Source organism: Alosa pseudoharengus, unplaced genomic scaffold (genome assembly GCF_046254945.1).
Source record: "Alosa pseudoharengus isolate Yale_2024_CS ecotype anadromous, Long Island Sound unplaced genomic scaffold, YU_APseudo_1.1 YU_APseudo_1.1_scf_7, whole genome shotgun sequence".
Classification (NCBI taxonomy): domain Eukaryota; kingdom Metazoa; phylum Chordata; class Actinopteri; order Clupeiformes; family Clupeidae; genus Alosa; species Alosa pseudoharengus.
Window position 1 is genome coordinate 23,281,917 of NW_027468859.1, and position 13,112 is coordinate 23,295,028.

Here is a 13,112-nt window from a genome sequence, read left to right on the forward strand (position 1 = left end):
TTTACTTTTTGAGGCTAAATAAATAAATAAATAAATAAATAAGCAAGTTTATAAATTTAACTGCATTTGTGTTGCATACTTTTAAGTCACTTGAAGCCATGTAGATAAACAAAACAATAACTGTTTATAACTCAATCTACAAATACATCCATTTGATTTGATTCTGATGCACAAATAAATGAGTCAAGATATAATATTTTATTTTAATCAATAATGGCAAAGTACAATGAAAACATATAATGAATGTCTTATTTAAAAGCATCACAAGTGAATGTTTTGTTATAGTAATCATTGAGGAAAAGGATATGGATGGCATCTGAGGTCTCATCACATGGAATTCAATTAGCTGAAAAAGTGCTACAGATGTGTTTATGTATTTATAGCACAACGCATGATTACTGATACAATACTATTAAAATAGGATTTGGCATAATGTTTATGATAATGGAAAATAGGTTGGAATTAAGGTGAGGAACCAGAGTAAGGCACAGTTGTAGGTTAGTGAATACTGATCACAATCTTGGTGAAATTGATATCTTTCTAAAGACTCGTCTTGAATTTGTTTAGCTGTCTTATGAAGACTGCATCCTTTTTTAAGGAGGGCTGTCGTGAAATGTTTTTACAAAACCTTAACCCACTTCAACCCACAGAACATTTCATCCACATTCTATAAATGAATGAATTAATATGAATCATTTATTACAGCAGAAATACTAATGAGCAGAATATTCCAGTGTTCTCGGCCCAGTTTATAAAGGTGTATATTGCAGTCCGTGATGGTAAACCTGCACGGCTGTAATTCGGGGCAATAAACCAACCGTTTTCCCAGCATTGGCTCAGCCTTATTGTACACAATATACATATAAGTACACATCAAATACATACTTTTCTTCCTAGAAAAAAAACTTGAGTATGATTGAAAATTGTAGAAACAAAAATAGTGGTACTGATATACATGTAATTTAAAACTCATCCATGTAAAAAGCATCACACGTTATCCTGATCATAAAAATCACACATTTTGGGCTGGACCGTTAATATTCCACGGAGTGGAGTAAGGGTGGATGTAGCTGGCCTTTTTTTGCTCCCCATTAATTTCCAGTTCCACTGGGAATACGAAACAACTTTTCGAGCAAAAGGCTCTTATCTCCCTCTGGAGGATACAGCTCATATAGACGACTGTGGTATAGTAATGTTGGTGCCTTGAATTAAGTTGTCATCCTTCCCATCAATCAGTGGGTCCCACTGATTAAAGTCTCTCTCAAGAGCTGCAGTAAAAAAATAAAAATAAAAAGACTTCACATTTTAATTTAATAAATTATCATCTTCGATCATAACTACATAAAGCATGCAAAAACTGAACTAAGCTCCTGATTAGTAATTAAATGATCTGGAATGTATGGCATTATTTTGTATTTATTAGCAATGTGCAAAGAATGCGTCTTCTAAATCAACTCACACAGGTGTCTCTGCAAGAATGCCAAAGAGGCTTTGTTGCACAGGTCCATCGCCACATTTGGGTTAATGTCCCCTTTCAACTTCAGCAGCTTGCCCAGCCAATTTCCCGTCAGGAAGGTGAAGTCAGGAAAACTTTGATGCACTGTACCCCTGTTGGAGCACAAGAGCCAGTCATGCTACATGCAGTGTTTGAAAATGCATGCCGTTACAAATATAAATGTTAGATTATTTTTCTCTTGATGTTGCATCATTTCAACACAATGATCAAATTAACAGCAATTCCACAGCAGGCATTTGGAATTTTCGAAAGACAACACGCATCTTAAGTTTTAAAGATATGTGGCATGTTTTTCTTCGAAAGAGAATTTTTGTTTCTGTGAAAAGTTTCTGTTGTCAGTTTATCCAATTAATCAGTAACATGTCTGTTGTCTTGTATGTTGATGTTTTGTTTGTTATATGTAGTGAGGACCCCAGGAAAAGTATCTATTCTTTTCCTGCTTTTATATCTGTTGTCTTGTATGTTGGTTTCTTGTTTGTTATATGTTGTGTGTGTGTGGACCCCAGGAAGAGTAGCTGATGTTTTCTGCTGATGGGATCCAAATAAAATCATAAACATTACCCCATTTACTGATCAATACCCTCTTTTGGTGCAGCCATTTGGATGACCATTACATTATTGATGGACCGCAGAAAATCTTTAAGCACAACCAACAGATATAGTTAGCAAACCTGATCGTAATCATTTTACGGGGAATGAATGCAGAATCCAGCTTCTTGATGCGTAAGATATTGCCGACCCACTGGAATTTCTCTGAGTTTATGAAGAAGATGGGTTGCTTGACTCGTGGGAAGATCTCCTCATCTATTGGGAACATCCACGCGTCCAGTGCAACGCCACACCTTTTAAGTCGAAGTACATATTTTCTACACTTACACTTGTTTGGCATACACAGACAATTTGTTTTGCCCAGATTTCAGAGTAATATGACCCCAAAAATCCTTGATTACTGCTTAGTAAGTGTCACCAACTTAAGATTCTAATAGCCACATCCTGGATACCATCACAAATGGCATGTCCCATATAATTGGGCCTGTTCAGATATCCAATTTCACAATCCAAAAAAGTTTATGAATTTGTATGGTGCTTACTTGAATTTGCCTTCCTTACACAGACCTTCAATGACAGTGGCTCCTCCAAATGAATGGCCCATAATGGCAATCTTACATAGGTCCATACAGTTCTGTCCAGAAAGGGGCAAAGAAAGTACAAATTAAATTCAAAACACTTCTGAGGCATTACTTTTCAGAATAAACATACAGGACGTTCTTTGGTGACACTTGCCTCTAATGTTGTGAAGTCGAACTGCGTGCGCAGAACATTTTCCACTGGGCTACCAGAGTTGATTTCGATGAGCAGGTCCAAAGCCCGTATGCACTCATCTGCCCTTTGCTTGACCTTTTGAGCATAATTCGACAACAGATACAAAGCTCTAAACAAGCACATATTTACAAATTTACTTGGTAAAACTTTCTTGGTGCTCTTTAGGCTTATCCAATACGGTCTTACAGAAAAACAAAAATACTGCAGGACCACGAGAGTCCAACTATCTGAACCTAAATTACTCCTTGTATTGACATAATAGTTACAAGTCATAATACATTTCCTTTTGGTTTTGGAACAAGTACACATCCTGTAGTTGTACGGTAGATAATCACATAAAATCGCATCAGAGAAATTATCATAGCAACTTTGTATCTGATTACTGCTTGCTATTCTGTCTGTGGCCTTGGGTGAGTGTAAATGGCACCTGTTTGTTTCTGAGGGGGAACTCACTCTCCCCCGGTTTTATAGGTCTATGGTACATCCACTGCTGGTTGAGGTGCGGGGGGTTCACACTCGGCGGTTTACACGAAGCCTGCTCCTTCTGCTGCTCTGCTTCTGCGTTCTCCGTGAAATAGAATGTCGCAGATGCAGATTCGTCCCTTTTTTTTTTTTACAAAAGAAAAAAAAAAAGTTAAATCACCAGCAGTCACTGAGATACTACTTACTGTCTTCCACTCTCTGGACCATGGAAAAACTATCACAAGTCCCCTTGGTGACTCATAGACAATCAACTAAATTATGTCTGAAAAGGTTTTTTTTTTTTCACCCAACTCTAAACAAGGAGGTAAACATACAGGCCCATGGCACAAGACATTCTTAATGCAAAAAAATCAAAAGCAAAAAAGCTCTCTCCCGACCACAAGATAAAATGTATACATTCTCTGTGCTGTGTCAACCTAAACAAACATTTAGCAAATCCAGTATAGCAATTTTCTGTTTGACCTAAAATGACCTTTCACTTTACTTTCAGGCATTGGGGCCCTTCAGAGACTAGACTAATGTGTTCTAGGCGGTCTATAGACACATATACAGTGAACACATTCCCACGCTGACCTTTATGTTTGCCAGAGAGGCTCTGTTGCCCCCCACCACCCCCTCCAATGAAAATGTGATGACCTAGTTTGTCTCATTGTGTGCAGCCTCGTCTACATATGTACAGGAACATAAACACCACATGGAGCTTAGAGGAAAGGGTGGGTGTTCCTCTATGCGTCTGTGTGTAGTCTGGTATTCATGACAATGTTTTTTACTGATTGAGGGCGGAAGTGATTTTAGTGTCCGCTCCATCACATCACCACTATACACACACATTCTTGTAATTTACCACACTTGATTCTTTTCCCTCAAAGATAACTTTGAAATATTACCTATGCTCCACAGCCGCAACAATGAACCCTTGGGAGGCCAGCTCGCAACATATGGCTGAGTACAAAGTCCTATGGAAATGAGAAGACGTTTATTTATTTCTTTTTTTAGATCTTTAGACTTCATTCAGTTCATCTCTGCATATCAACATACAGTATGTCTGCAAGTTAAGATACTCTGAAGTTAGAGGTTACCTAAAAGCACCCAGTCCATGTGAGAAGACAACCACTGGACACTTTCCACATGGTTTGAAAGAAGCATTCCAAAAAGCTGGGATTTTACATGCCCCTGATTAACCGGAGAAGAATCAACAAGTAACAAGTCATCACTAAGAAGCTAGCTTGTAGTTCCATACATTTTTTACAAAGTTACAAGACCATAATCATTGGGGGTGTAGAAGTACACATATTCATACCGAACTGCTTAGGTACAGGACGTTCGGTTCAATACAGATGTTAACAAATGCCTTAATCAACAGTAGGCTTTTTCTGCATGCAGACCATGTTTCAAGTTTCCACACAAACATATCAGGTGGCAGTCCATATGTCAAGTTTACTTAATTAACAGCAAAAAACATTTGACACCTTCTCAAAATACTATTCCAGCTCATGGGTTGAGCATAAGCAATATTGCCAGTGAATGTTGGGCTAGCTGTGGCTTACTGTACCAAAAATTAACCGAACCGTCACTTAAACATCTGGTTACGTACCAAATTGTGATTTTTGTGTACTGCTACACCTCTAATAATCATGATCATATCAACCAGTTATACCGTATCATATTCTCAAATGAATCTCATTGGATATAATCTGTAGACCGCAAAAACCTTTCTGATGGTACCAAATGTACCCACAGTACTCACCAAAGAGGTAGTTAAAGATTCTTTCACTGATGGAGCGGTTGATCTTCATGAAGTCGGCCAGGCCGTTAAAATATTCCTGACTGGGGATCCACTCTGGTCTTTCCGAGTCCTCGTGAGTATTGCATGGATAGAACAGCCTGAGGAAAGTACCCTTGGATACAGCAAACAGAACATTGTAATAATACATATTCATTGTTTTTTAAAACAATGTGTTTGTGTTCCTATTTTTGACCAGGAAGATGTACTGTAGTACACCAACATTCAAATAAAATAATTATGTCAGCTATGCGCCATGCTGAAACTCAAAGGCAAAATTAAGGAGAGCTGCAGGCAAGTATTAGACAATAAGAAAGATACTTTAGCCACACCATTGACTGTCACATTTCATGTCATACCTCAAAATAGTAATACTAATGACAGGACTCCATGGAGAGGGTCATGTCATTTTTCAGCTAGTCATTGTATTTATCTCTCGCTTACTCACACACAATATCTTACCTCTGTGGTATAGCCCACCATGAGATCCGTACAGCCCACCTGGTGGGGGCCATTCCCCGGGGGGATGCGCATGCTGCCGGTATGGCCACCGGTATTCCCCATGGCAAGCGCTGCCCAGCTCCACTTGTGCCTCGAGGCTGTGATCACGCCTAATCAAACAACACATACACAGAAACGGTACATAACAATAAGCTGACTCCAGTCCCGCAGCACGAGACCATTTCTGTTTTGCAGAAATCTTGGTCACTAAAATAACAAAAAAGCAGAACTGAAGTAAACCACTTCTTACCTTGACTGATTGTCATGTGATGGGTCGATCCCTAGCGTTCTATTCTACAAAGTTTAACATATTGCTAGTCTTGTGCAGTGACGGCAGCATCGCCACACATCAAGTGGCTGATGGTACCACATTATTCTCGGTAACAATAGAGCAAAAGGGGACAACAGCGAAAACAAACTCAACAAAGTAGCACACACAGGGGCTAACAAAATGTTAATGCACGTATGTACATCTACAAACGAACATCAGCTTCAGTTCAGTCAAATCAGAGACGCAATGTAGTGAACTCGTTAAAGTCAACTAGTAACGTTGACGTTCACGCCCAATTAAGAAGTACCAGAGCCCTTTTACGGAGAAATTATCTACTAACGTTAACGCCTATTTGTATTTCATGGCCAAGTGAATTGTAAACAAGATGGTTGCACTAAAGCAAAAGATCAAGGTCTACTACTCGGCTTAACTCCATTTACCAAAACAATGTCATCCGATAAATTAGGGTGACTAGCAATTAAAAACGGCTGTTTGACACGTCCATGCGTTGGCAGAGCTTAGGAAAAGTGTTAACTCACTGTCATTGAGCAATACTCACTGGCTGTACTGTATATTAGCGTACTGCATTCGCATAACAAGCTGACAGCTAGTAGTAATTTACAGCAGTTAATCCGTGCGAACGTGCAAATCTTCTCACACTTGTTACAACTCACCTGCTGTTGATTTAGACAAGTCATATATTTTTTTGACTAACGCCAGCTGTACAAATCCAGTAAAGGTGAACATTGAAGGTGTTTGGCAGTCAACACTGACTAGCCTCAAACTAGTGTTAGCTTAGCCCCGTACACAACAGCATGACCCTGCCGACTGGTTCAGTTCATCTCGGGAGTGGCTAGAACTATTACGTGCCATGTGTAGGGCAACATTCCTTACCTTCACTGTTCCAGGGTCAGTGTTTTCTCTTCCTAGACAGTACAGCTGCGTAACACACGATTTGTATATTTCAGCTGATTAACCAGCTCAAAGGATGGCATCAAATAAATATTGAAAGGTTAACTTTAAAAATGTCAGCTGAAAACAGAACTGTACAGTCTCAGCTCAGTCACCAAAGTCTGAGTCACATTTTCCTGGGACACATTTCCTTTCTGTAGGGATACAACCCTGGCATGACACAACCTGCTTTCTTCTTTTGTGTTTTATGGCAGTTGGCAACAACCTGTTTTCTGGAATGGCAGCCTTTTTTAAGACTCGTTTATTGTGCCCTCTAGTGACAAAGAGGGCTACTGTATGTCCATTTTCTTGCAAGTCAGTCTATGGTCTTGCCACCAACACTGGTGAGCATGCTGCTGTCTGTCCTAAAAAACCTTGTGCACTTCAGAAATGTGTTGTCTAACTCTTGAAGTCTACGTTTTTCTCTGTTTGATGATGTATCTGACATGACATTCCTAGATTGATTCATCACATTTAGATATATGTAGCTAATAGTATGCTATTATAAACAAGTGCTCTAAGACTGTGTGTGTATGTGTTTGAAAGACAGGGGGAGCAAGAGGGCATGCACATGTCCCTAAGATTGTAAAACTATACATATGTCATCAATGCTTAACCACAAGGCCTCCCTGTTTTGACACGTGAGCCCATAACTGACTATCTTGATCAAAGGCTAAAGTTCTATGGGACTTGCTTACCATTTAAACCCAAATTAACTTTTGTTCGAGCCATTTGCCACTATGTCCTCTTCTAGGCTTCTCCTCATAACGGGGCTGCTCGCAGTGTCCTGCTTGCCTGCTGTGAGTTGAGTCTTATTCTCTTTTTATGGATTATTTATGTTGACAATTATAGCTGTTTTTCGATGGATGTAGATGTTTATATTGATTTGTACATTCTCTTTCTGTCTGCTGTGAAGGTTCATGCAACATCTGATGTGCATGGTAAGTTATGTTACAAGTTGAAAGAGAGATGACATGATTTTGACTTTTAAGTTAAGATTTACTATGAGAATTTCCCTTACAGAGGTGGAAAGTGAGCCCAATGAGAACCCTTATCTTAACCATGGTGAGTTATGATCTTTTGACGTTATAGTAATGGATATTTTATAGTAATGCATATTTTATACTATATATATAACTGACAACCGTGCTGCACCATTACATTGTTTTTGTGGCTTATGTCCATTTCAGGAGCTAAAACTCCTCTGATGGAAGGAGATATGGCCATACCAGTGAGTCTCTTTCAAAGGCACTGTTACTGTGTGTCGTTGTGTTAGTCCTGTGACTCCGCAGCATACCATTCCAAGTCCTAATCATTATTTGTTTTATTTTTATTTATTTTTTCATTCACAGCTTGGCCGTAATGCTCTCCTAAACACAACATACAGATGGACATTTCCTATCCCTTATATCTTATCTGACGACCTTGGTAAGTTTATAACTATTTTAATGCTACAAGTCATGGCTGTAATTAAGCTTTGTTATTCTCATAGCAGTTTTGTGCTGTATCAGTAATTCCAGAATAACCTTTGCAAAGTTTTAAATGCCACAAAAGTATTTTCTTAGGAGATGATTGTGGTAGATTGCACCATGACTGACAACATTTTCTTTGGATTTATGTAAGCATTGATGATAATGATGTGTGTTGATTCATTCACATTGTCTTTTAGATCTGAATGCCAAAGGCTGCATCTTCCAGGCTTTTGAGATGTATCGCCTCAAATCCTGTGTTGACTTCAAGCCTTATGAAGGGGAAAAGAGCTATATTAAATTTGTGAAACAAGATGGGTATGGCTTGGTAGTACTCTTTTACTGCTCAGCACCTTCAGTGTTATTTATGTCATTTTGATGTCACCTTCTGTATAGACTATAGTAATACCTACTTGTTGCTTCCTTGATAGACTTCTGTATTAGGCCACAAACCTAATCCAGTCAGGTGAATTGTTCATTTGTAATCATCAGTGAGTCCTCTAAACAAAAATTTAAATGCAGCACATTTGTTTTCCATTTTACGTGATTTGAAGTAAAAGATTTTTCTTCTGTACACTCAAAATGCTTTCTCTCAAATTATGTTCACAAATGTGTTAGTTAGCACTTCCCCGTCACCAAGATAATTTATCCACCCGACACGTGTGACATGCATGTTGCATTCTGATTAAAAAGCACTGCATAGATGTTCCTTGGACTTGTCACAATAAAATGGCACTCTAGAATATGTAGTTTTATCACACAACCCAATGCCACTGATGTCACAAGTCTTTAGGGACCGTGCAACTTGCAGACCCTTTCAACAATAATAACAAAAACAATGCTTGAACATTCTATTTGGGCCCCAATCTACTTCCTCTGCATTAAGATAACATATGGAATGTTAAAAAGGAAGTCTTGTGGGGCCAACTATGATGCTGATAATGGAACTCTCTTGAAAGGGTCTATTGTCTGCAGGAATATCTACCAGAACGGTTGCTTGTCAAGTTCTCACTAGTACTGATTTTTTACTACAACTGATCCTTTACTTAAACTAATAAAAAATGGGAGAATGTTGCATTTATATGCAGTTCACATACATCAATTATGTAAAATTATAAATGTGAAATTAACACCTCCTTTAACAGTGAGTTATATTTTTTACAGTTGTTGGTCCATGGTTGGTGACCAGCAGGATGGTCAGTTGCTCTCTCTGGGTCCTGGTTGTGACCATAAGGCTGTGATTGAACATGAGATGCTGCACGCTCTAGGTTTCTACCATGAGCAGTCCCGCCAGGACCGAGACGACTATATCAACATCGATCTCACTCAAGTCATTGATGGTTTGTTCAGTTTTAGAGGAGCATTTCTGCACAGACTATTAATAGGGATTTTCCTTTGTAATAACAACTAATTGTTTTATCTTACGATACAAAACAATCTGATTTGTTTTTGCACACAGGGTTACAGCATAACTTCAATAAGTACGATGACAGCTTCATCACCGACCAGAACACGGCTTACGACTATGAATCTGTCATGCACTACCGTCCCTTCTCCTTTAACAAAGACCCCAACATTCCCACAATCACCACCAAGATTCCCGATTTCTACAACGTCATTGGCCAGTACCTGGACTTCAGTAAACTGGATGTGTTACGGATGAACAGGATGTATAAATGCCGTAAGCAAAGCCTCAGTCAGTATAGTTGTTTCTGCCGGGAATGTGTTCTATTACACTTGCTACTATGGAGACAGTTGACTAAGATGTATTTCTCATGTTCCTGAAAGTGCTTGCCAGGCCATGTTGATCTTATACAAAGGACTGGCAGTGTATGTGCTTTTAGTTAAACAATAGTATGTTTAAAGGTGTTTGTATTTTAGCTGTAACTGAACGATCGTTTTGTCTCCTGTTTTATCCTGCTTTGATCCTGAGGTATCTTAACAGCTGGTAGCAGCCGGTTATAGCAGATAGTGGTAACTGTGTATCCTACAGAGTTAAAATTGTCTTACACAACATACAGTATTACTGCAGCTTTCTGCTGATTTACCCTAGTTGTGCTTTATTTGCTGTTTTCAATATACAGCATGTTTACCTTTAGTTTTCCGTGTGTGTCACTGTGACATTTCTAAGACTAACTAAAGACTGGACTTTGTCCAGACCAGTAACTTTGCATGGTGCACCTCGACACCTCGTTATGCCTTTAGTGTTTTTTTCATGAGAGTGTTCTTCTGTAGCCTCCTCTCTGACACTGCTGGACCAGTGCTCCTTCGAGTACACCAACATCTGTGGGATGATCCAGAGCGCCACAGAGGAAGCAGACTGGACCCAGACGCTGAGCAGCCCGGGCTTTGAGGACCACACCCTCGCTGGACAATGCAGAGGTCAAAGTTCAAATCAATCGAAATAAGTGAAATTTGAATGTTCAGATTCTAAACAAACCTGAGCACCTGTGCTGTTAGTAGACCTGAAAGTGAACTTGTTAAAAAAGTAAGGCATTGCAGAAACAACTATAGACAAATATTATCTTTTCAATCGGGTTTAAAATCTATAGTGAGTTTCAAGAAAGGATCTGTGGATTTCAGATGCTGGATACTTCATGCATGTGAACACCTCGATTGGAAAGGCAGAGGACTCGGCCCTGCTTCAGTCTCGTTTGCTCTACCCGAAGAGGAAGCAACAGTGCCTACAGTTCTTCTACAAGATGACCGGCAGTGTGAAGGACAGGCTGGTGGTCTGGCTTAAGATGGACGACGGTACAGGGACAGTGCGCAAGCTGAAGAAAGTGCATACAATTTATGGTAATTCTAATTTATTTCTGTGCAGTCACTTGATGATATCAAGTAGTAATTAATACTTTTTTTGTTCATCAGGTTGATCATGTTTATGATTTTTTTTTTTGGGGTGGGTACAAAGAAAAAAATGCATTTTTTAATTGTATGTGGCTAAAAGTAGATCAATATGAGAGATGTGAACCATATATGACTTTCTAATCTGAGGAGCCCAGTATAGGCAACTGTAATTTTACAGTTACCAACAGTTTTTAGAGTTTTGACAATTGTGTGTATGTGTGTGCCTCTTGCAGCTGATGCTGACCATTCCTGGAAAATTGTGCACGTGCCAGTGGAAGTTAATGTCAAGTTCCGCTACGCCTTCCAGGCCGTGCGGGGCAATCCAGCAGCAGGCGGTGGTATCTTCATCGACGACATCACCCTGACCGAGACGCGGTGCCCCGCCGGCGTGTGGCGCATCCCGAACTTCTCTCAGATCATGGCGACAGCCACCGCCAGCACGACCCTGGACAGTCCTCGCTTCTACAGTCCCGAGGGCTACGCATATGGCGTCCGCGTCAAGCCGTTGTCCGACTACACGGACTACACAGGCAACTACACAGGGCTCTACTTCCACCTGCTCAGCGGAGAGAACGACGTGGTGATGCAGTGGCCCGCCGTCAACCGTCAGGCCACTCTGGTGGTGATGGACCAGGACCCTGACGTGAAGCTGCGCATGTCCACGGCACGCAGCCTCACCACCGACTTGATCAAGAGTATGTGTGATTTTTTGTCATCTAATAATTCGGCTGTTTTCAATAGCAGGCCATGTAGTAACAGAGGATCACTATGCTGCAGTATTCAGACTCTCTTGCCACTCACGCTTATATAATGCTGGTGCTGTCAATGTCTTTATCAGCGCCTGATGGCAAAGTTTGGTGGGACAACCCCTCAACGGTGGGAACCTGGGACGCAAAAAACAAATGGTTCCGCAGTGAGTCCAGGGGTTGGCGAAACATGGTGAAACACTTTGACCTTAAACGACGGAACTATCTGAAAAACGATGACCTCATCATCTTTGTGGACTTTGAGGGTAAGTTGCTTGGCAAATAAAACAATGGCCCTTGTCCGATCTGTTTGTCTTGACCCAGAAATGCCACCACTGCAAAATATTTGAGTTTGAATTAATGTCTCAAATAAGACATTAATGTGAAGAAATGTGTGAAGCTGTTACATGCCTATGCCAATATGAATTCTGTGACATGCTAAGAAGGAGCTTGCCATAGTCTTGTAAATATATTGACATTTTTTTCTTTGTATTTCTAGATCTAACACCGTTGATTAAGACAGAGGTGCCTGTTGTACCTAATCCATAATGTTATAGGTGAGTATCAAGTTAGATGATTGATTGAATACTATACAGCTCTAGAAAAAATGAAGAGACCGCTGCACATTTTTTTGATGTCATCCTATGGTTGCTGAATTTGACATTCGAATGAGTTGTTAAGAGACCACTGCAAATTTGAATATGACCGTCAACTCATTCGAATGTCACTCAGCAACCATAGAATAACGTCAGAAAAATGTGCAGTGGTCTCAATTTTTTCCAGAGCTGTAGTTCTATATATACAGTCAATGGATACATACTGTTGTTGTCCTACTCTGTTTTGCATGACAGATTTGCATTATGTCAAAACAGGAGGCAGTGCTGAAGAAGTCTGAACACCACATTTTGATGACCGTCCTAATGCACATGTTTTTATGTTGCCCATTAATGTTGTCTCCCTAAATGTTTTTTGAATGTTAATTAAAGATTTGAGAAAAATGTTTGAGTCCTTGTGGTTTGTGGTCTGTGTTTATTGGAAAGTAAAACATGCGTATGATATGTCACTGTATTGTCTGTGCTAATAATTACTAGTAATTAGTACTCAGTGTGCTATTCAATATACAAAATAGTGCTGGGCATAGGAAAGCCTATTTTCTGTACCCTCATAATGTCTGTTTACCCTTGCATTTCCCGAAATCTTATCTACAATCATATAGTGT

General features: G+C 39.8%; 2 protein-coding genes across 4 annotated transcripts; one reads left to right on the forward strand and one right to left on the reverse strand.

Moving 5' to 3' along the window:
- Positions 1–183: 183 nt before the first annotated feature.
- Positions 184–6,942, reverse strand: pla2g7 (phospholipase A2, group VII (platelet-activating factor acetylhydrolase, plasma)). Of its 3 annotated transcripts, none has more exons than XM_076271724.1 (11): positions 6,772–6,942; positions 5,568–5,716; positions 5,070–5,220; positions 4,402–4,495; positions 4,210–4,278; positions 3,267–3,441; positions 2,801–2,914; positions 2,608–2,699; positions 2,188–2,358; positions 1,460–1,608; positions 184–1,268 (listed from the first exon to the last, which is right to left on the reverse strand). In XM_076271724.1, exons 2-11 carry the CDS (start codon positions 5,667–5,669, stop codon positions 1,168–1,170), a joined length of 1,218 nt encoding a protein of 405 aa, XP_076127839.1. In that variant the 5' UTR covers positions 5,670–5,716; positions 6,772–6,942; the 3' UTR covers positions 184–1,167. The 3 variants fall into 3 exon arrangements, with proteins under 3 accessions (XP_076127839.1, XP_076127837.1, XP_076127838.1); XM_076271722.1 differs by lacking the exon at positions 6,772–6,942 and adding an exon at positions 6,552–6,717; XM_076271723.1 differs by lacking the exon at positions 6,772–6,942 and adding an exon at positions 5,857–6,512.
- Positions 6,943–7,120: 178 nt separating this feature from the next.
- On the forward strand, positions 7,121–12,880 carry mep1a.1 (meprin A, alpha (PABA peptide hydrolase), tandem duplicate 1). The gene is made up of 14 exons (XM_076271721.1): positions 7,121–7,628; positions 7,745–7,769; positions 7,852–7,893; positions 8,019–8,059; positions 8,181–8,256; positions 8,498–8,615; positions 9,462–9,637; positions 9,757–9,978; positions 10,533–10,679; positions 10,881–11,096; positions 11,381–11,842; positions 11,986–12,159; positions 12,393–12,450; positions 12,766–12,880. Exons 1-13 carry the CDS (start codon positions 7,569–7,571, stop codon positions 12,440–12,442), a joined length of 1,809 nt encoding a protein of 602 aa, XP_076127836.1. The 5' UTR covers positions 7,121–7,568; the 3' UTR covers positions 12,443–12,450; positions 12,766–12,880.
- Positions 12,881–13,112: the final 232 nt, after the last annotated feature.

Bases quoted from the DNA above. Each gene is read 5' to 3' on its own strand.
- pla2g7 (XM_076271722.1), bottom strand. From the start codon at position 6,624: ATGTTCACCTTTACTGGATTTGTACAGCTGGCGTTAGTCAAAAAAATA. The intron at 4,496-5,069 runs GTGAGTACTGTG...CCGGTTAATCAG, and splicing joins AATCTTTAACTACCTCTTTG to GGGCATGTAAAATCCCAGCT. The intron at 2,700-2,800 runs GCAAGTGTCACC...CTTTCTGGACAG, and splicing joins TCGACTTCACAACATTAGAG to AACTGTATGGACCTATGTAA.
- mep1a.1 (XM_076271721.1), top strand. From the start codon at position 7,569: ATGTCCTCTTCTAGGCTTCTCCTCATAACGGGGCTGCTCGCAGTGTCC. The intron at 8,060-8,180 runs GTGAGTCTCTTT...TTTCATTCACAG, and splicing joins AAGGAGATATGGCCATACCA to CTTGGCCGTAATGCTCTCCT. The intron at 11,843-11,985 runs GTATGTGTGATT...TGTCTTTATCAG, and splicing joins CACCACCGACTTGATCAAGA to CGCCTGATGGCAAAGTTTGG.